Below are 22,840 nucleotides of genomic sequence, written 5' to 3'. Positions count from 1 at the left end.
AGCACTTCTACTGTATTAGAAGAGACACAGGGTAAAAATTATTCCAAGTATCTTGGCACTCAGTGTAAGCATGATCATTTTTTAGTATATTCTGTACTGAGTATTCATACAAATGCCAAGTGGCACTATCTTGGGGAAGAAAAAAAAACAACTCTGAAACATGTGTAATGCTATGACATATAGAGTAAGAGACCAAAAAGATTTATAGGCAGAGGTATCAGTCATATCATTTCAAATGGGGAAGGCAAAGCAGGATTTATTACTCATTATGTACACAGTGGTTTTAAAACTTCTTGGTCTAAGGACCCCAAAGAGTTTTCTTTGAGTTATGTCTATCACTACTACTCTATTTGAAATTAAAAACAAATAATTGCTGGGGCGCCTGGGTGGCTCAGTCGGTTGGGCGGCCGACTTCGGCTCAGGTCATGATCTCGCAGTCTGTGAGTTCGAGCCCCGCGTCGGGCTCTGTGCTGACAGCTCAGAGCCTGGAGCCTGTTTCAGATTCTGTGTCTCCCTCTCTCTGACCCTCCCCCGTTCATGCTCTGTCTCTCTCTGTCTCAAAAATAAATAAACGTTAAAAAAACATTTTTTAAAAAAACCAAAAACAAATAATTGCTAATATTTCTATTAATTCATTTAAAAATAACAATAAACCCATTGTATGTTAACATAACCTATATTTTATGAAAAAATTAATTATACCTTCCAAATTAAAAAATTAGTGGAGTGGCATTGCTTTACATTTTTTTTTAAATCTCTTTAATGTCTGGCATAATAGAAGACAGAAGATTCTTCTATCTCTTTTTGCATTCAGTTTTTTGTTGTTTTCGTTGAAATACATGAAAAAAATTTTACTTCTCACACATGTATAGTAGAAAATGGGGAAGTTTGATTTCCTGTTCAGATTAATACTATACTGAGGCTGAACAAGTGGCAGTTATTGACAGGTTGCTTGTAGTGAGGAATTTTAAACCATATCAATGAATTTTTCTTGCTCTGTTACGTTACCCACTGGTTATTTACAAGTCGGTTGAATAATTTTCCATACATTTGTGAATTTACATTTATTGAGGCTTGTTTTATGGTCTACTACTTGGTTCCCCCTGGAGAATGTTCTATGTGTGCTTGATAAGAATATGCATTCTGCTGGAGGTGAGTGCAGTGTTCTTTCCACATCTGCTACATCTAAATGATTTATAGTATTAAGTCATCTATTTCCTTGTTGATCTGCCTCATTGTACTATACATTAATAAAACTGGTTTTTTGATAATTATAATAGTATCCAGCCATTATTGTTGAATTATTTATTTCTCCCATCAATTCTTTATGTATTTTGGAACTCTGTTGTTAGGTACATTTATAATTATGTCTCCTTTTGGGGTGCCTGGCTGGCTCAGTCGGTTGAGTATCCATCTTCGGCTCAGGTCATGATCTCATGGTCTGTGAGTTCGAGCCCCATGTCAGGCTCTGTGCTGACAGCTCAGAGCCTGGAGCCTGCTTCAGATTCTGTGTCTCCCTCTCTCTCTGCCCCTCCTGCTCATGCTCTGTCTCTCTCTCTGTCAAAAATAAATGAACATTTAAAAAATGTATAATTATATCTCCTTTTATCATTATAAAATGTCCTTTTTGTCTCTAGTAACAAATTTCCTCTTAAAGTGTATTTTGTCTTAAAGTGTTGTATGGCCACTCCAGCTCTAATTGGGTTACCATCTAGATGGGATTTTAAATCCCTTGTTTCTTATACTCTATTTTTTTAACTTATTTTCTTAGTAGTTTCTCTCAGAATTAGTTTCCATCTTAGAAACAATCTATTTAATTCATATTAATGCCAACTTAATTTCAATAGCATAAAAAAAACTTTGCTCCAGTATACCTCAGTATACTCCCCCCTCTTTTGTTCTTTTGTTGTCATACAAATTACATCTTCATGCATTATGTGCCAACAACATGGTTTTTTAATTAATTACTTGCTAAGGGAAATAAGTCAGAGAAAGAGACATCATATGTTTTCACTCATATGTGGAATTTAAGAAACTTAACAGAAGACCATGGGGGGAAAGGAAGGGGAAAAAATAGTTTCAAAAGAGAGGGAGGCAACCATAAGAGACTCTTAAATACGGAGAACAAATTGAGGGTTAATGGGGACAGGGGAGAGGGGAAAATGGGTGATGGGCGTTGAGGATGGCACTTGTTGGGATGAGCACTGGGTGTTATATGTAAGTGATGAATCATGGGAATCTACTTCCAAAGCCAAGGGCACACTGTATCATACTGTGTGTTAGCTAACTTAACAATAAATTATATTTTTAAAAAAATAAAAATAAAGTAAAAAATAAAGACGTGTTTTTTATACTATATTTCCCCACATTCAAGCTAACTCAAATAAACCTTATTTGCCCCCCCTCCCAAAAAAAACCACAATGAACCACAATGACATACCTCCTCACACCTGTTAGAATGGCTAAAATTAACAACTCAGGCAACAACAGATGTTGGCAAGGATGCGGACAAAGAGGATCTCCTTTGCACTGCTGGTGGGAATGCAAACTGGTGCAGTCATTCTGGAAGACATGGATGTTCCTGAAAAAATTAAAAATAGAACTACCCTATGACCCAGCAGTTGCACTACTAGGTATACAGGAGTGCTGATTCGAAGGGATTCATGCACGTCAATGTTTATAGCAGCAGTATCAACAATGGCCAAAGTATGGAAAGAGCCCAAATGTCCATCGACAGATGAATGGATAAAGAAGGTGTGTGTGTGTATACCCACACACACACACACACACACACACACACACACACACACACACATAATGGAATATTACGTGACGATAAAAAAAATGAAATCTTGCTATTTGCAACAATGTGGAGGGAACTAGAGTGTATTACGCTAAGCGAAATAAGTCAGAGAAAGACAAATACATGATTTCACTCATCTGTGGAATTTAAGAAACAAAACAGATGAACATAGTGAAGGAAAGCAAAAGTAATAAAAATTAAAAAAAAAACAGAGAAGGAGACAAACCATAAGAGACTCATAAATACAGAGAACAAACTGAGGGTTGATGGTGGGGTGTTGGGTAGGAGGATGGGCTAACATGGGCGATGAGCATTACAAAGGGCACTTGTTGGGTTGAGCACTGGGTGTTATATGTAAGTGATGAATCACTAAAGTCTATTCCTGAAATAATTATTACACTATATGTTAAGAAACTTGGATTTAAATTTTTTTTAAATAAACTTTTAACGTTTATTTTTATTTTTGAGACAGAGAGAGACTGAGCATGAATGGGGGAGGGTCAGAGAGAGAGGGAGACACAGAATCTGAAACAGGCTCCAGGCTCTGAGCAGTCAGCACACAGCCCGACACGGGGCTCGAACTCACGGACCGCAAGATCATGACCTGAGCCGAAGTCGGACGCTTAGCCGACTGAGCCACCCAGGCGCCCCTAAATTTTAAAAAATAATAAAAAAATAAAAATAAAATCTCTGCCTAGTAAGTCAAACATCTAGGCTGCCTTGGGGGCAATTTCTACTGACTGCTTTTCTTCCCTCTATGTATGAACCAAACTCTCCTATTTGTGTCATAATTTTCTGTTAAAAACCAGACATTTTATATAATGGAGATCTCTCCCCTGGGTTTGTTGTTTTTGGTGTTTGTTGTTGTTGCTCCTGTTTTTTCAGTGATTTTCCTGGGCTAATACTTTAAAGTCTCTATTGTGTGTAGCCACTGAAGTCCCTACTCAGCCTAAGAGTCAAATATAATTGGATAGACATTTCCTTAAATGAGATATTAGATGAGAGATTAGGGCCTTTGTGGTCTTTTGTCTGGAAACAGTGTTACACGTGTGTGGCCTGCTAGTCTCCAGAAATATGTCAGAGCTTTTCAAAGCCCGTCTTTGAACATCTTGTTCACATTTTGCTTTTTAAGATTTGGTCAACCTCTCATTAGCCCAAACTGATATCAAATAAGCAATTGCTAATGATCGTTTTTAATAAATGTTCCAGTGTGATAGGGCTATCCACCCAGAGCAAGTTCTCAGTCTTTCCAAATAAAGATAGTTAGAATAGAGCTTTGGTGAAAACTGCCAGACACAGCAAATAGTGACATTTCTCTGTGGATGAGGCTTTGGGAGCTCCCAACCTGTTCTGCCCCTCTATTAGCTGCTATGCTTTCATTTTCACGCTAATGTAGTTGCAGAGCTGCTGATTTCAAAGCCTACTTCAGAGCTAGGGAAAGGGTTATAGGAATAGGACAAATTAAAATGCAGCAAAGTGCACTATTCTTAACAATATTCAGTTCTTTTCTTGAAGTTCTTTTCTTTTCAGATGCTTGCAAAACTTTGATTTCCAGAGTCCTGAAAGGATTTGACAATTTTTTTTTACCAGTGTTCTCATTGCTTTTATGAAGGAGATTTTTGAGGTCCTTACTATACCATTCTAGAAGTGATTCTCCTCTATTATTTTAAAATCCATTGGTCTGTCTTGTACTTTGAATCTTCTTTTATCCATGAATGATTTAATAACATCATGCATTGGTCATTTGGAAAATACTGGTTTACCAAGTTATGCAGATCTTCCCAATATTAACGTATTTCATTATATAATATTTTAAAATCACACTTGTTAGGGGTGCCTGGGAGGCTAAGTCAGTTAAGTGTCCAACTCTTGATCTCAGCTCAAGTCTTGATCTCAGGGTCATGAGTTTAAGCCCAGCATTGAGCTTCACACTGGACCTGAAGCCTACTAAAAAATTTAATTAAATAAATAAATAAAATAAAATCACACTTGTTATATCACCACTGATCGCATCGGAAAAGTTGTTAAGTTTTTAATATTTCAGGCTCACAGTGGTGGATACAAGTCTTCTAAAATTCCAATTTTCAGGGCACCTAGGTGGCTCACTCAGTCCATTGAGTGTCCATCTCTTGATTTCAGCTCAGGTCATGATCCCGGGTTGTGGAATTGAGCCTCGCATCAGGCTCCATGCTAAGCATGGAAACTGCTTAAGATATTTCTCTCTCTCTCCCTCTCTCTCTCTCTCTCTTCCCCCCCTTCCCCCCCACCCCTGCCCCCTCCCTTACTTACGCTCGCTCTCTAAAATTTAAAAAATAAATAAAATTCCAATTTTCATTGAGAAGCTCAAATTTTATCATTAGCCACGAATACTGCCAGTCATTTTCCTACAAATGACAGACTTGCCTTGTCATTTTCAAGAAAATGTAGGCTAAATTGAAATACCTAATGAACAACCATAGTTTAGTGCCACTGCTGATTATTCACCCTTTTTACAGTGGGACCTTGGGACATCCCAGGGACCCAGGGACCTTCCACCATAGTCAGAACTATTGTATGGAGGAATTGAATCTGGATTTCAATATCAAAGTGACCGACCCATGGTGAGAAGTGAAATTCAGCTTTAAGACTCATAATAGTGACTTGCTGACCTTATTTTTTAAATGAATATAGAACAAGAGAGAAAAACATGCCTAAGTAAATCTGTAAAATAAGGTACTGTGGATAATAGTATGAAATTTTTCAAGTGTGAAGTACAAAAAATAGTCTAGAATACATTTGGGGAAGTTCACTGAAAACACTGCTTATATTCAAGATACCAGTATTCCAGCACATAGATGAGACCATGGGTAATGAAGTAAATTTGAGGTTGTAACACAGTGATAAATGTAGCCTCATAAATATTATTTCAAGCTTCAGTGGGATGAGACAAGAGTAAACTATGAAAGGGCATACCCTATTCCAAAGAAATAAACCTAGGAGAGATGAAATAATTCATATTAAGAAGTGTATACCACATTAGCAATGTTTGTTGCTAAGCATGTGAAGCAACATTCAGCTAGTAGGAGTGTAAACCTGTATTACCACTTTAGAAGAGAGAGAGAGAGAAAGAAAGAAAGGGAAAGAAAGAAAGAAATGGCACTACTTGTGATGAGCACCTGGTGTTGTATGGAAGCGTTGAATCACTATATTGTACACCTGAAACTAATATTACACTGTACATTAACTAACTGGAATTTAAATTAAAACTTAAAATAACAACAACAGTAATAATAATAATAATATTGCTACCTACCAACATAGGGGAAAAAACAGAAGGAAATATTGAATATCTATTCAAAGAGTGTTTAGAGCCCCAAATCCTCTCCTTGCCTCAGCTTTGTAGATGGCTTCCATGTCTATTCTCACCCCAGCAGAAGTTTGGGGTTTTATTCTCTGAGGAGGTTGTTCAACTGCAGCATGCCAGGCACATAGCGTAACCCAAACCTTACCCCTAACCTAACACTTAGCCCCTAACCCCTAAACCTAACTCTATGGAAAGGTCTCTGAACTGCAGGATGCCAGGCACATACCTTTACCCTGGCCCTAATCCTAACCCTAACCCTGGCCCTAACTCTAACCCTATATTTGAGAGGATAAAAAGTAGATGTGGTATCTATGTAATGGAATATTAGTCATAAAAAATAATGAAATCTTGCTATTTGCAATGACATGGATGGAACTAGAGGTTATTATGGTAAGCAAAATAAGTCAGAGAAAGACAAATACCATATGATTTCACTGATGTGGAATTTAAGAAACAAAGGAGAAAGGGTAGGGCGGGGGAGGGGGGGTGGGAGAAATGAGAAAGGCATACTAAGAATCAGACTTTTAATGATAGAGAACAAACTGGTTACCAGATGGGAAGTGGGTAGGGCAATGGGTGAAATAGGAGATGGGGATTAAGGAGTGCACTTGTTGTGATGAACAACAGGTGTTGTATGGAAGTGTTGGATAACTATATTGTACACCTGAAACTAATATCACACTGTATGTTAACTGGAATTTAAATAAAAACTTTTTTTAAAAAACTGGCACTACCTAGTACACTTGAAGATGCACTCATATCCTCTGACTTTACAATTCTGCTCTGGGTACATAACCCCTGATAAATGTTATTAGCACTTGTGCATCAGGTGACATACATAAGAATGCCATGTTTATCATGGCAAAAAAAAGGAAACAAGTGCCAATCAACAATAGAATGAAAAATATACCCTAATCATAGAATGGCATATTCCAAAGCAGTGAAAATGAACTATATAGCTACATGCTTAATCATGAATACGTCTCAAAATAATATATTTTAAAAAGCAAGTTTTAAAAAAACAGAAAGATACATACAGTATTGTTCTATTTACATAAAAATTTAAAACAAGCATAACCAAATATATTTTAACACATTTGCATAAATGATAAAACTATAAAGTAAAAAGGAATAATTGCATGAAGATAATTCCATAGTGTAACTTCTATAAAACTACCTGTAGTTGCTTTAAAATTGTGCATATCTAAAGAACAACGCTTTCTCTTGCCCATTTGCAAAAGAGTCTTAGTCTTTCTTTCATTGAAGTAATATATGTTGTACAAAGTGTACAAATATTTTTTTTTTTTTCCTCCAGAAAAGGACTTCACTGGGGCTCCTGGGTGGCTCAGTCAGTTGAGCACCCAACTTCAGCTCAGGTCATGATCTCATGGCTTGTGGGTTCAAGCCCCACCTCGGGCTCTGTGCTGACGGCTCAGAGCCCAGAGCCTGCTTCAGATTCTGTGTCTCCCTCTCTCTTTGCCCCTCCCCTGCTCACGCTCTCACTCTTTCTCTCTCAAAAATAAATACATATTAAAAAAATATTTTAAGAAAAAAAAGGACTTCATTGATAAGTTTGTTGTTAGTAGTTGTATTACTCATGAATCTTTTACTCAGTTATATCTTATGAATAATTCCATTCTTAGAGCAACCTGTTTTCTCATGACCATTGAAAGTCCATAGACTTCTAACACTCTTAAAATATCAATCAGGTAATTGTCATATCAATTAAATCCATTATTTCTGGCCTGTCATCCTGGAGGAAAATCTTTTCTAGCACATCATTAGACCATCTACATATCTTAGTTAACTTTTCTCTACTTTAGTGGGAAGAACAGTAGAATTTTGAATTCTGTGAAGTGTTCAAAGAATTTCTTAATCATTTTGTCATCTCCTCTTAGGATACCCATTAAAGACATTGGTTTCTTTGTACTCTATTTAATTAGTGTTGATATATAAAGAGAATAAATCATTGTATCAATGTTCCAGAAGTAAGGAACAATAAATACACAAATTAGAGCCAAACATCGTGACTGTAACTAGGCTCTGCCAGTTGTGTTTTCCTAAACTGGAAAATAATGTATTCTCTTAAGTCTAGCATAAGAGAAGAAATGTGGTGGAACTATTCATTAATATTTTCCAATCTATTATAATTATTATGGATGGATTTTATTCATTTTGATATTTATTTTGGGAAAATGTAAACTATGTCCAATCCATCCCAGAACGGAAAAGGAATTCTATACTCAACAGAAATGTCATAATAAGACTCTCGTAACTCTATTCTAGGTGGAACCAAAAGTAGTAAATTTTGCTTAAAATATTCACATTAATATAATAAAGAATAATATTAGATGTTAGAAATATACAATAAAATAACTATAAATGCAACTATGAAATCATTTAAAGTGTTGAGAATTTTCTAACAGAGGTTTTCTTTTTTTTATTTAAAAAAAAATTTTTTTTAACGTTTATTTATTTTTGAGACAGAGAGAGACAAAGCATGAATGGGGGAGGGTCAGGTAGAGGGAGACACAGAATCTGAAACAGGCTCCAGTCTCTGAGCTGTCAGCACAGAGCCCGACGCGGGGCTCGAACTCATTGACCCTGAGATCATGACCTGAGCCAAAGTCGGCCGCTTAACCGACTGAGCCACCCAGGCGACCCACAGAGGTTTTCTTTTGAATACTTAACAGGTTGTCTACTTAAGGAAATGTTCTCTAACTGCTATATATGTATGTATGTGTGTGTATATATACACACACATACATACATATATACATACATATATATGTATATATATATAATATACATAATATATAACATATATTCTATATAATAATTATTGTAAAACTGTTTTAATTTATTTGTAAGAGATTTGTCTGAAACTTCAAATGACTTACTTTTGTAGGCTTAACTATTTATTCCTTTTTTATTGCAGCCCTTTGGAGTAAATCAGCCTGGACCTTATATCATGTATACAACTGTAGATGCAAATGGATATCTGAAAAATGGTTCAGGTAAGACTTGATACAATATCCATAATACACAAAAACACCTTCAATCAATATATTGGCAAGGTAAGCTGGATGACAAAAATTATCATCATGTTTTCACACCAGAAACTGTGCCCATCAGATTACAAAAAGATCCTTATGATAAATATACTAACGTTCATTCCTCATATATCCCGATTATGAGCCATATTGGAGCTAAATCATTATCCTCACTTTTCAGTTGAAGTAACAGAGAAATTGGGAGACATTACCTGAGTTATTTTGACCAAGATGTGAAGTGGTAACTTAGTTAACAAAGCTATTCTTAGAAGAAGTAAAAATTAGGAATCCAGTCTACAACCTAGACTAATTCTAGTTTTCTCATATGTGAAATAGAAGCTACAATGTTATATATAGGTTTTTTAATATGTGATTATAAATAAAAACTTCTAGTTGTATATTTGAATAAATAATAAAGGGAAATACAATCAAAACAAAAAAGAAATAAGACTAAGCAAAGGATGTCCGTTTTTGACAGATGGCTAGCTGACTGAGAGGAGGTCCAAATCATAGTAAATACAACTGTTCTAATTTCAATTCCCTAAATAAGAAAAGGAACCCTAACATATTAATGGGCTTCTTTGAGATTCCTAGAGTCCTAACCATGAAGAAGTATAAAAAGAGTTGCTGTTACTCGTCCATTTTTATGCACCAAAAAAAGGAAGAATCCGTATATGACCATTCTCTTTTTATATAATGGCTTAACAATAAATGAAATATAAAAGAATGAGTTTCCTTTTTAGCTAATTATACACACTTAAGACTCTCAATTATAATACTGCTTCAGCATAGAAACATTCCATAAAACAAAAGCTGTTTAATAAAATTCACGGAGAAATTGACAAACATGACTAAAAACAAATACTTTAATAAGTACATCATTGTTAGTCAAGAAGATTTGAATAAGGATATAGACAATTTGAACAAATTACTTATCTATGTTTTAGTTCAGATACATATCAAACTGTACAAAAAAGTTCCTGGGACCAGTTGGTTTTATCTTTTATCAGTTAATTCTGTTTGAGTTTTAACATGTAGATAATTTAATTGCTAGGTAAGCTGTTCCAGAGCACATGAAAAAAAGATGTACTTATTTCATTTAATGAAGTAAGTATAACTTAGGCAATCAGTCTTTCACTAACCCTCCTTCAAAAACTGGAAATAAACTCCCTTCCCACCAAACGTCAGTAGAACTTGATGGTGTACCTCTCTTATAACACCTACCACACTCTACCTTGTGTCAATAGTTCTATATCTGTCTTATCTCCCATTAGACTATAGACTCATTAAAGACTGGTTCTATACCTAATTTTGTCTTTATGTGCTTTGCCCTTTCTAGGACACCCAAGTATTGGTTGAAATGCTAACATAAAACCAGTTCAAGGATTTATATTTCTTTAAAATAAGATTTGAGACAGAAAACTTGAACAGAAAGCTTAACCAAAATAGATTATAGTGACAGTTCATAACTGGTTGCAAAAACAATTTCTTCATCTAACATAAAGTAGTATAAACTATTGAAAAAACTGAATTAAAATTAATAGATCTGTGTTTATTATTATAAAGCCTCTACTTTATGCTGGCCACTATTGCAAACTCACTCTATGGTATCTCATTGAATTTCATAGCACCCTTGCATGGCAGCCCTCAGTCTACACCTGAGGATGCTGAGGCTCCGGGAGCTCAAGTAATTTAGCTGTTTCAGTCAGCTCTTAACTAGTAGAGCTGGACTTGAACTCAGCACTAACTACAAAACCTACACATTCTTTTATTTTTCTTTCTTATAATGTATTTATAAAGTCAAGTGAATTAACATTCAGTGTAGTATTGGTTTCAGGAGTAGAACCCAGTGATTCATCACTTACATATAACACCCAGTGCTCATCCCAACAAGTGCCCTCCTTAATGCCCATCAATCCTTCCACCCATCTCCTCTCCAGGAACCCTCAGTTTGTTCTCTGTATTTTACAGTCTCTTATGGTTTGGCTCCCTCTCTGTTGTTAACATATTTTTCCTTCCCTTCCCCTATGTTCATCTGTTGTGTTTCTCAGATTCCACATATGAGTGAAATTGTACATTTGTCTTTCCCTGCCTGACTTACTTCTCTTAGCATAATACACTCCAGTTCTATCCATGTGGTTGCAAATGGAAAGATTGCATTCTTTTTGCTTGCTGAGTAGTATTCCATTATACACACACACACACACACACACACACACACACACACACACATACCATATCTTCTCTATCCATTCATCAGTCGATGGGACATTTGGGCTTTTTTCATAATTAGTCTATTGTTGGTACTGCTGCCATAAACATTGGGATGCATGTATCCCTTCAAATCAGCATTTTTGTATGCTTTGGATAAATACCTAGTAGTACAGTTGCTGGATCATAGGGTAGTACTATTTTTAATTTTTTGAGGAACCTCCGTAGTGTTTTCCAGAATGGCTGCACCAGTTTGCATTCCCCCCAGTAGTGCAGAAGGGTTCCCCTTTCTCTCAATCCTTACCAACATCTGTTGTTTCCTGAGTTGTTAATTTTAGCCATTCTAACAGGTGTGAGGTGGTTTCTCAGTGTGGTTTTGATTTGTATTTCCCTGTTGATGAGTGATATTGAACTGGAAGTCCTAGCCTCGGCAATCAGACAACAAAAAGAAATAAAAGGCATCCAAATTGGGAAAAAAGAAGTCAAACTATCACTCCTTGCAGATGACATGATACTCTACATGGAAAACCTGAAAGACTCCACCAAAAAACTGCTAGAACTGATACATGAATTCAGCAAAGTCACAGGCTATAAAATCAATGTACAGAAATCGGTTGCATTTCTATACATCAATAATGAAGCAGCAGAAACAGAAAGTAAGGAATCGATCCCGTTTACAATTGCACCAAAAAACATAAATGACCTAGGAATAAACCTATCCAAAGAGGTAAAAGATGTGTATGCTGAAAACTATAGAAAGCTTATGAAAGAAACTGAAGAACACACGAAGAAATGGAAAAACATTCCATGCTCATGGATTGAAAGAACAAATATTGTTAAAATGTCAATACTACCCAAAACAATCTACATATTCAATACAATCTCTATCAAAATAACACCAGCATTCTTCACAGACTAGAACAAACAATCCTAAAATCTGTTTGAAACCAGAAAAGACCCTGACTAGACAAAGCAATCCTGAAAAAGAAAACCAAAGCTGGAAGCATCACAATTCTGGACTTTAAGCTGTATTACAAAGCTGTAATCATAAAGACAGTATGGTACTGGCACAAAAACAGACACATAGATCAATGGAACAGAATAGAGAACCCAGTAATGGACATATATAGATGGCCAACTAATCTTCAACAAAGCAGGAAAGAGTATCCAGTAGAAAAAAGACAGTCTCTTCAGCAAATTGTGTTGGGAAAACTGGACAGTGACATGCAGAAGAATGAACTTGGACCGCTTTCTTACACCATGCACAAAAATAAACTCAAAATGGATGAAAGACCTAAATGTAAGACAGGAAACCACCAAAATCCTAGAGGAGAAAACAGGCAGCAACCTTTTTGACCTTGGCTGCAGCAGTTTCTTACCTGACATGTCTCCAGAGGCAAGGGAAATAAAAGCAAAAATGAACTATTGGGACTTCATCAAGATAAAAACTTCTGCACAGCAAAGGAAACAATCAACAAAGCTAAAAGGCAACTGACAGAATGAGAGAAGGTATTTAGAAATGACATATCAGATAAAGGGTTAGTATCCAAAATCTATAAGGAACTTCTCAAACTCAACACCTCAAAAACAAGTAATCCAATGAAGAAATGGCCAGCAGACATGAAATGACACTTTTCCAAAGAAGACATCCAGATGACTACCAGACATGAAAAGATGCTACAAAACCTGTACATTCTTAATACTACTACAATATTTTTAAGTGTCATCTTGTAAAAAGCTTAGGGTATCCTAAAAAGAGGAAATTATCCCTAATAATCTTTGTTTCATTTCTATTTTAACCATGGTAACTGTGTAAAGTGAAAATGACTAAATTTAATAAACATAAACTGTTGTTTTATGATGTTTTGGTTTTGGTTTAGGCTTAAGACTTTGTACTTAATGATTTGTGTTTTGTAGTGATTTCAGAAACAGCATTTAAATAATGGGTACATCCTTTGACTTTCTAGGAGGTTGCTGATCCTACTTTATTTAGTAGTTAAGTGACAGGAGGAGTCAATTTACCAGTGATGCTTTTTTGTTTGTTTTGTGTTTTGATCAGGATAAATTGAATTTTATTGTGCTTTCCAAGTCTTGGTTTTATTTTAAAGAACATTCTGAAAGGCTCTTTATATAGGAGCTCCCAGCAGCATTAAAGTGAATGTAAAATAGTAAAGTTAATGCTAGTTCATATCAGTGAGCAAGTATTGCTTCAGCTTTGATCTTCCCACAATTTATATATATATATATATATATATATATATATATATATATATATATATATATATATATATATGATTTATTGTCAAGTTACCTAACATACAGTGTATACAGTATGTTCTTGATTTTAGGCGTAGATTCCTATGATTGATCACTTACATACAACACCCAGTGCTCATCCCAACAAGTGCCCTCCCCAATACCTATCATCCGTTTTCACCCTGCCCCTCTACCCCCCACCATCAACCCTCACGTTGTTCTCTGTATCTAAGAGTCCCTTATGGTTTGCCTCCCTCTCTGTTTGAAGCTATTTTTCCCCTTCCCCTCTCCTATGGTCTTCTGTTAAGTTTCTACAATTCCACATATGAGTGAAAACATATATCTGTCTTTTTCTGACTTATTTCACTTAGCATAATACCTCCATTTCCATCCATGTTGTTGCAAATGTCAGGATTTCATTCTTTCTCATTGCCAAGAGTATTCCATTGTGTATATAAGCCACATCTTCTTTATCCATTCATCAGTTGATGGACATTTAGGCTCTTTCCATAATTTTGCTATTGTTGAGAGCACTGCTATAAACATTGGGGTACATGTACCCCTATGCATCAGCACTCCTGTATCCCTTGGATATTCTATTTTTAATTTTTTGAGGACCCTCTGTACTGCTTTCCAGACTGGCTGCACTAGTTTGCATTCCCACCAGTTCCCGTTTCTCCACATCCTTGCCAGCATCTGTTGTTGCCTGAGTTGTTAATTTTAGCCATGAGGTCGTATCTCAATGTGGTTTTGATTTGTATTTCCCTGATGATGAGTGATGTTGAGCATCTTTTCATGTGTCTGTTGGCCATCTGGATGTCTTCTTTAGAAAAGTGTCTATTCATGTCTTCTGCCCATTTCTACACTGGTTATTTGTTTTTCGGGTGTTGAGTTTGGGTAAGTTCTTTATAGATTTTGGACATGAGCCCTTTATCCAATATGTCATTTGCAAATATCTTCTCCCATTCCATTGGTTGCCTTTTCCTTTGCTGTGCAGAAGCTTTTTATCTTGATGAGGTTACAGTAGTTCATTTTTGCTTTTATTTCCCTTGCCTTCAGAGATGTGTCAAATTGACCAGTGATTCTAACAAACTGCTTGATGTTGTTTCTAAGGGACATTGTTACTATCTTTTATGTCCTTAGGACTTGAGGATACTCTTCAGTAATAATAATAGCCAACAGTGATTAGTACTTACTCTGACCAGGCATTGTACAAAGCATTGTACATGGATGTTCTGATTTGTAATACTGGGCATAAAATTTCCTTTCAGCTATATATAGTGCATAAAGCTTTTAAAATGTAAATACATAAGAATTAAAAAAGCACTCTAGTGGGGCGCCTGGGTGGCTCAGTTGGTTAAGCATCCGACTTGGGCTCAGGTCATGATCTCCTGGTTCGTGAGTTCGAGCCCTGCATCAGGCTCTGTGCTGACAGTTCGGAGCCTGGAGCCTGCTTCAGATTCTGTGTCTCCCTCTCTCTCTGCCCTTCGCCTGCTCATGCTCTGTCTCTTTCTCAAAAATAAATAAACATTTTTTAAAAAATTTTAAAAAGCACTCTAGTATCATAATAGTACATATATTGGTACATAAGGAAGAGGAGAAAAATTCTCAGTAAAACAAGGAAATGTTATGATTCTGGTATTCTGCTTTTGCATTTCTTTTTTCCTTGATTTAATGAACATAGATTTCCATTTTCCTAATACATTCTGAAGAAGATAATAGATGTACCTTAAAATTTCTAATATTTCTAACATTCTTCATTTAAGACAAAGAAATTACACTTTCAACAGTTAAGACTATAGTAAATTCAGGTATTTTAACCAAAGAATTAAAATAATTAAATTAAAATGTATGACCAGATTGTTTTATTAAATGTGTTTTTACTATATTAATTTTGGTATCCTTGAACTTTTTCCATGTAAGCAAAAATACTTTTGAAAGTTTTTCAATAATTCATAGAACAGGCATTCTATGTAAAAAACCAAAAAGAATGGTTTAGTTACATTCGTAGGTTAGAAAACCCAATATTCATAGGCTAAACACTAGGAACCAAATAGTACACTCTGCCAAATATTACGTGACTATTGTTATTCCTTTATATTAAAGTAGGTAGTAAGAAGTACTTATTCTTTAATCTGTAAATATTTTATAATTTATTTTAGTGATATATGAATAATTTAGTAGATGAGATGGAATGGGTGTTTGTTATTAAGAGTTAAATTATCTTGGGATGCCTGGGTGGCTCAGTCAGTTGAGTGTCCGACTTTGGCTCAGGTCATGATCTCACAGTTTGTGAGTTCAAGCCCTGCATCGGGCTCTGTGCTGACAGCTCAGGGCCTGGAGACTGCTTCAGATTCTGTGTCTCCCTCTCTCTACCCCTCTTCTGCTCGCACTCTGTCTCTCAAAAATAAACATTTAAAAAAAAATTTTTAAAGAGTTAAATTATCTTTCTCACCTAGGAAGATATCATTTAATACACTCAAGTAGTTTAAGAAAGGAGACACTAGTGTTCTAAAGACTTCTTAAAATGGAAAACAGAAAAAAATTATTCCATAACATTGGCCAACTCAGGCTTAGTTCTCAGATTCAAAAACTAAATGTTAAGAACAAAAATATACAGATTCAAACCTTGTAATCAATTTTTTAAATCTCTGCTATGTTTCACAAGCTAATTGATATTCTTTAAGGTTCTCCTAGCATTAATTCTTCTCACACTCTACCCTGTGAGTGGATAGTTATTTCAAAGGCTGCTATGCAGTTTGTAACTATTAAATGAAATATAATAGGAAAGCACTTAGAATCAGTTATTACCTCAGACAGAAATCTTAAATCTGTGGCAGTGCTCAACAACAAAAACAAACACAATTCAAAAATGGACAAAACTTGGGTAGATAACTCTCCATAAAAGATATACCAATGATTAATAATACTTGAAAAGATGTTCAATAAAACTGATCATTGGAGAAATACAAATCAAAACCATAATGAGATTCTACCTCACACTTATTAGGATGACTACTAACCAAACAAAAAAGCAGAAAGTAACAAGCATTGGTAAGGATGCAGAGAAATAGAACCCTGTGCTATAGGCATATGCTATAGGCAGAAATTTATATTCCCCCAAAATTCCTGTGGAAATCCTAATATCCAGGGTATTAGAAGATGGGGCCTTTGGAAAGTGATTAATGCCCTTATAAAAGAAGCCCTGGAGAATTGCCTCCCCCTTCCCATCATGTGAGGACACAGCAAGAAGGCTCTGACTATGAACCAGGAAGCAGACTCTCACCAGAATACAATCATGCTAGTTTCTTGATCTCTGACTTCCCAGCCTCCAGAACAGTGCAAAATATATTACTGTTGTTTATAAGCTACCTAGCCTATGGCATTTTTTTTTATAGTGGTCTGAACAGACAGACATGACAATAATGTAAATGGTGCAGCCGCTATGTAAAACAGAATGACAGTTCTCACAAAATTAAACAGAATTTACTATATGATCCAGCAGTCTCACTCTGGGTATATACCCAAAAGAATTTTAAACAAGGTCTCCAAAATATATTTGTAAACCCATGTTCATAGCAGCTTGATTCACAATTGCCAAAAGGTGAAAGCAACCCAAGTGTAGATTAACAGATGAATGGATAGAGAACTTGTAGGGAAAATGGCAGAATAGGATGATCCTGGGCTCAACTTGTCCCAAGGATACAAGTAGATAATCCTCACATCAATGTAAATAATCCAGAAGATAACCCAAAGACTGGCAGAACAGACTCTCCACAGTTAAATGTACAGAAGAGGTCACATCCAAGAGGGTAGGAAGGACAGAGATGTGGTCTGGAGCTAAATGGACCTGCAGGACTGGCTTTAGGAAGGAGGGACCCAGCAGCTCAGAGAAGGGAAAGAAACATTCACTCACACCAAGCACCCCAGGCACAGAAGACTAATCCTCATAACGTGGCTTTGAAAAACAGAGGGACATAATTTCACAAACTCTTGCAGTCATTGGGGCTTCACATCTGGCAGTTTAAAAATCAGCAGATTCGGGGACCTATAACTTTCATCAAATTCTAACTATTTGTTGAACATAACTATCTGTTGTGTTTAAAGTGGTTAATAATAGGAGAGTTTAAGAGACAGTGCATTTGAGCCACCTGGGTGGCTCAGTCGGTTAAACATCTGATTCCTGATTTTGGTTCAGGTTGTGCTGTCACAGTCATGAGATCAAGCCCCATGTCAAGCCCTGTCTGGCTCTGTGCTGAGTGTGGAGCCTGCTTGGGATGTTCTCTCTCTCTCTGCCTCTGCCTCTCCCTCACTTGCACTGTCTCTCTCTCTCTCTCTCAAAAAAAAATAAATAAGGGGCGCCTGGGTGGCGCAGTCGGTTAAGCGTCCGACTTCAGCCAGGTCACGATCTCGCGGTCCGTGAGTTCGAGCCCCGCGTCAGGCTCTGGGCTGATGGCTCGGAGCCTGGAGCCTGTTTCCGATTCTGTGTCTCCCTCTCTCTCTGCCCCTCCCCCGTTCATGCTCTGTCTCTCTCTGTCCCAAAAATAAGTAAAAAACGTTGAAAAAAAAAAAATTTAAAAAAAAAAAAAAAATAAATAAATAACAACAAAAACAAAAAACACAGCACACTGAGCTCTAGAAGAGCCAGCAGGGCAGTGGGAAATTGAGTCCCCCACCCTTGAGGAGAGAGCACAAACAGCCCAAGGGGATACAGCATAGAAGCAAGTTTCAAAATGCATTGGGTATATGGGAGAAAGATTTGTTACTAATCTCAGAGTATAACCTGGAGGGTCAGGAATCATTGGGAGACTTCTCCAGGAACAGTGAAGCTGGTGTACACCATTTCCCTCAATTTCCCCTAGATACACAGATACCCACGCAAAACAGGAAAGCACCAACATACCCCACCTAGCTTGCTAACAGTGTGCCCCACCCCCGCGTTCTCCTGTGAACCCACCCCACCTTGTCCAGAATCCATCCAAAGTGGTGCCACAAGCCTGACAGTATGCAAGCAGCCTCGACAGGCCAGCACCACTCTATAAAGTGACTCCTGCCCCTGGTAGAAAGAAAGATAACCACGCATACCAGTCCAGCTATGGCCCCAGCAGTGAGCTAAGGACAGAGAGCTGGTCTGGCTGCAGGCCCCACCCACCACCCAAAACTTCTCAGGGGACAACACAGGAAAAGTGCTGGGTAGTTTGCTGCTACTCCGTCTCTGGCAAACACCAGCTATGACTCAACTCAAGGCCAAGGCAACCCCAAACTGGCCGACTAACAACACAGGACCAAAACCTGCCCACAACAGCCAAAAAAAAAAACAAAAAAAAAAAAAAAAAACCATTTCAGACAACTGGATTGAAAGCAAATGCAGCTTAGCCACAACAGTAGGTGCACACAGCACATACAGAAGACACCCCTGAAGTGCCAGGTTCTGGTGAACAGGAGACATTGCAATGCAAGACCCTACAGGATCTCTTCTTCCTAAGGCCACTACTTTCAAGGCAGGAGCTATAGCTGACTTTGCTAACACATAGAAACAGACTCAGATATTTAGACAAAATAAGGAGACAGGAGAACATATCCCAGATGAAAGAACAGGACAAAATCACAGCAAGAAAACTGAACCAAACCGAGATAAGTTATATGCCTGATAGGTCATTTAAAGTAGTGGTCATGAAGGTATTCACTGAACTGGAGAAAAGCCTGGAGGTTCTTAGTGAGACCCTTAACAAAGAGGTTTAAAAAATATGAAAAACAACCAATCAGACATGAAGAACTCAATAACTGAAATGAAAAATACACTAGAGGGAATGAAGCAGAAGAATGTGTCAGTGACCTAAAGGACATGGTAATGGAAAGCATGCTGAACAGAAGAGAGGAAAAAATAACAATAATAAATGAAAAGAGACTTAGGGAACCTTAGGACATCATTAAGAATAATAACATTCGCAAAAGGAGGAGAGAGAAAAGGGGGCAGAAAATGTATTTGAAGAAATAACATCTGAAAACTTCAGAAATCTAGGGAAGGAAACAGAAATGCACATCCATGAGGCACAGAGTGCCCTCAACCCATGGAGGTCCACACTAAGACATATGGTAGTTAAAATGGCAAAGAGTAGCAATAAAGATAATTTTTAAAGCAGAAAGGGGAAATAAAACAGTCATATACAAGGTAAGCCCCATAAGGCTATCGGCTGATTTTACAGCAGAAACTTTATAGGCCAGAAGGGAGTGGCATGATATATTCATACTGCTGAAAGAAAAGTCCTGCAAGGCTCTCATTCAGAATAGAAGGAGAGATACTTTCCCGAGACAAACATAAATTAAAGGAATTCATGACACTAAAACAGCTCTATAAGAAATGTTAAAGGGGATTCTTTGAGTGGAAAGGAAAGACCATAAGTAAGAGTAAGAAAAGAAGGAAGCATAAAGGCAGTAAAATTAAGAATATCTATAAAAATCAGTCAAAGGATTCAGAAAATAAAAGGATTTGAAATATGATACCATATACCTAAAATGTGAAGGGAAAAGAATAAAGAATGGATTCAAACTTAAGTGACCATCAACTTAATGTAGCCTGCTATATACCTAAAATGTTATATATGAAACTAATGGTAACCACACATCAAAAACCAGTAATAGATATGCAAAAAAAATAAAGAGAAAGGTTTCCAAATATATCACTAAAGAAAGCCAACAAACCATGAGAGAAGAGGGCAAGCGAAAAAAAGAACAGAGAAGAACTACCAGAACAACCATAAAACAAGTAACAAAATGACAAAAAGTACATACTTATCAATAATTACTTTGAATGTAAATGGACTAAGCACTCCAATCAAAAGACATAAGGTGACCGAATGGATAAAAAAGCAAGACCCACCTATATGATGCCTAGAAGAGACTCAGTACAAACACATGAAGGTTGAAAGGGAAGGAATGGAAAAGCATTTATCATGCAAATGAAAGTGAAAATAAAGCCAGGGTAGCAATACTTATATTGGACAAAATAGACTTCAAAACAAAGACAGTTAATAGGAGACAAAGAAGGACAGTATATAATCATAAAGGGAACAATCCAACAAGACGTTGAAACAATTATAAATATTAGTGCACTCAACATGAGAGCACCTAAATACATAATCAGCTAATAACAAACATAAAGCAAGTAATTAATAGTAATACAATAATTTTAGGGGACTTGAACACCCCACTTAAAACATTGGACAGATCATCCAAACAGAAAATCAACAAGGAAACAGTGGCTTTGAATGATACACTGGATCAAATGGATCTAACAGATATATTTAGAACAATCCATCCTAAAACAGCAGAATACACAGTCCTTCAAGTGCACATGGAACATTCTCCAGAATAGATCACATATTAGGCCCCAAAACAAGTCTCAACAAATTTAGAAAGATTGAAGTCATACAATGTATCTTTTCTAACCACAGCACTATGAAACTAGAAATCAACCAAAAGAAAAAATCTGAAAGAACACAAACCCATGGAAGTTAAATAACATGCTACTAAACAATGAATGGGTCAACCAAGAAATAAAAGAGGAAATCCAAATACATGGGGAAAAAAATGAAAATGAAAACACAACCCAATCAGGGAGGTTTATAGCAATACAGTTCTACCTCAAGAAACAAGAAAAATCTTAAACCTATCAACACCTAAAGTTGCCAGAAAAAAAATAACAAACAAACCCCAAAACTAGTTGAAGGAAATAATAGATTAAAAGCAGAAACAAATGAAATAGAAACTAAAAATGAAATACAACATGTCAATGAAATTCAGGAGCTGGTACTCTGAAAAAATCAACAGAATTGATGAACATTTAACCATACTAATCAAGAAAAAGAGAACTCAAATAAACAAAATAAGAAATAAAAAAGAAGAAATAATAACCAGCATCACAGAAATACAAAGGATTGTAATAGAATATTTTGAAAAATTATATCACAAACTGGACAACCTTGAAGAAATTGATAAATTCCTAGAAACCTATAATCTCCCAAATCTGAAGCGGGAAGAAACAGAAAATTTGAACAGACCAATTACCAGCAATGAAATTGAATCAGGATTCAAAACTCCCAACAAACAGAAGTCTAGGAACAGAAAGCTTCACAGGTGAATTCTACCAAACATTTAAAGAAGAGTTAATTCCTATTCTTCTCAATCTATTCCAAAAAATAGAAGAGGAGGGAAAGCTAGGATTACCCTGACACCAAAACCAGGCAAAGGCACTACAAAAAAAGAGAACTACTGTCCAATATCTCTAATGAACATATATGCAAAAATCCTCAACAAAATATTGATGAGCTGAATCCAACAATACATTAAAAAATCATTCGCCACAATCAACTGGGATTTATTCCTGTATAGCATGTTTTACTATTTGCAAATCAATCAGTGTGACACATCACATCAATATGAGAAAGGATAACATATGGTCATTTCAGTAGATACATGAAAAGCATTTAACAAAGTACAACATCCATTCATTATTATAAAAAAAAAAAAACCCTCAACAAAGTAGGGTTAAAGGGAACATACCTCAACATAATAAAGGCCATGTATGAAAAACCCACAGAGAACATCATAATCAATGGGGGGAAACTGAGAGCTATTCCCCTAAGATAAGGAACAAGAAAAGGATTCCACTCTCTCCACTTGTATTCAACATAGTACTGGAAGTCCTAGCCACAGCAATAAGACAAGAAAAAGAAGTAAGAGGCATCTCAATTGGTAAAGAATAAGTAAAATATTCACTGTTTGCAGATGATTTGATAATATATGTAGAAAATCCTAAAGACTTCACAACTAGAACTAATAAATATCAATTCAATAAGGTCAAACAATACAAAATCAATGTACATAAATCTGTTGCATTTCTATACAACAGAAAGAGAAATTAAGAAAACAATTCCATTTACAATTACACCAAAAACAATAAAATAGCTAGGAATAAACTTAATTAAGGGGGTGAAAGACAGCATCTTTTTTTCCTCTAAAGTGCTACTTCAGATAGTAAATTCAATAACTTCGCTAAAAGAAATACTTTTATACTTTGATAGCTTCTAGTTTCTTCACATTTGTTTATAACTCTATTACAGCTTTTTTTGTTTAATTATTTCCTTCCTTGCTTGTTCTTAAAGGAGGTATGCA

The 22,840-nt window shown here is 36.2% G+C and overlaps 1 protein-coding gene across 1 annotated transcript in view; it reads left to right on the top strand.

The window, feature by feature from the left end:
• The window catches only part of ITFG1 (integrin alpha FG-GAP repeat containing 1), a 342,298-nt gene that overhangs the window by 269,239 nt on the left and 50,219 nt on the right, over nt 1-22,840 (top strand). Inside the window, exon 14 of the mRNA XM_042920514.1 lies at nt 9,085-9,163. Within this exon, the coding sequence (XP_042776448.1) occupies nt 9,085-9,163 (79 nt within the window). The remainder of the gene's footprint in view (nt 1-9,084; nt 9,164-22,840) is intronic.

The sequence above is a fragment of the Panthera leo genome, chromosome E2 (genome assembly GCF_018350215.1).
Source record: "Panthera leo isolate Ple1 chromosome E2, P.leo_Ple1_pat1.1, whole genome shotgun sequence".
Lineage (NCBI taxonomy): Eukaryota > Metazoa > Chordata > Mammalia > Carnivora > Felidae > Panthera > Panthera leo.
The sequence above is the reverse complement of the archived record's forward strand: the minus strand, read 5'-3'. Positions and strand labels throughout refer to the sequence as shown.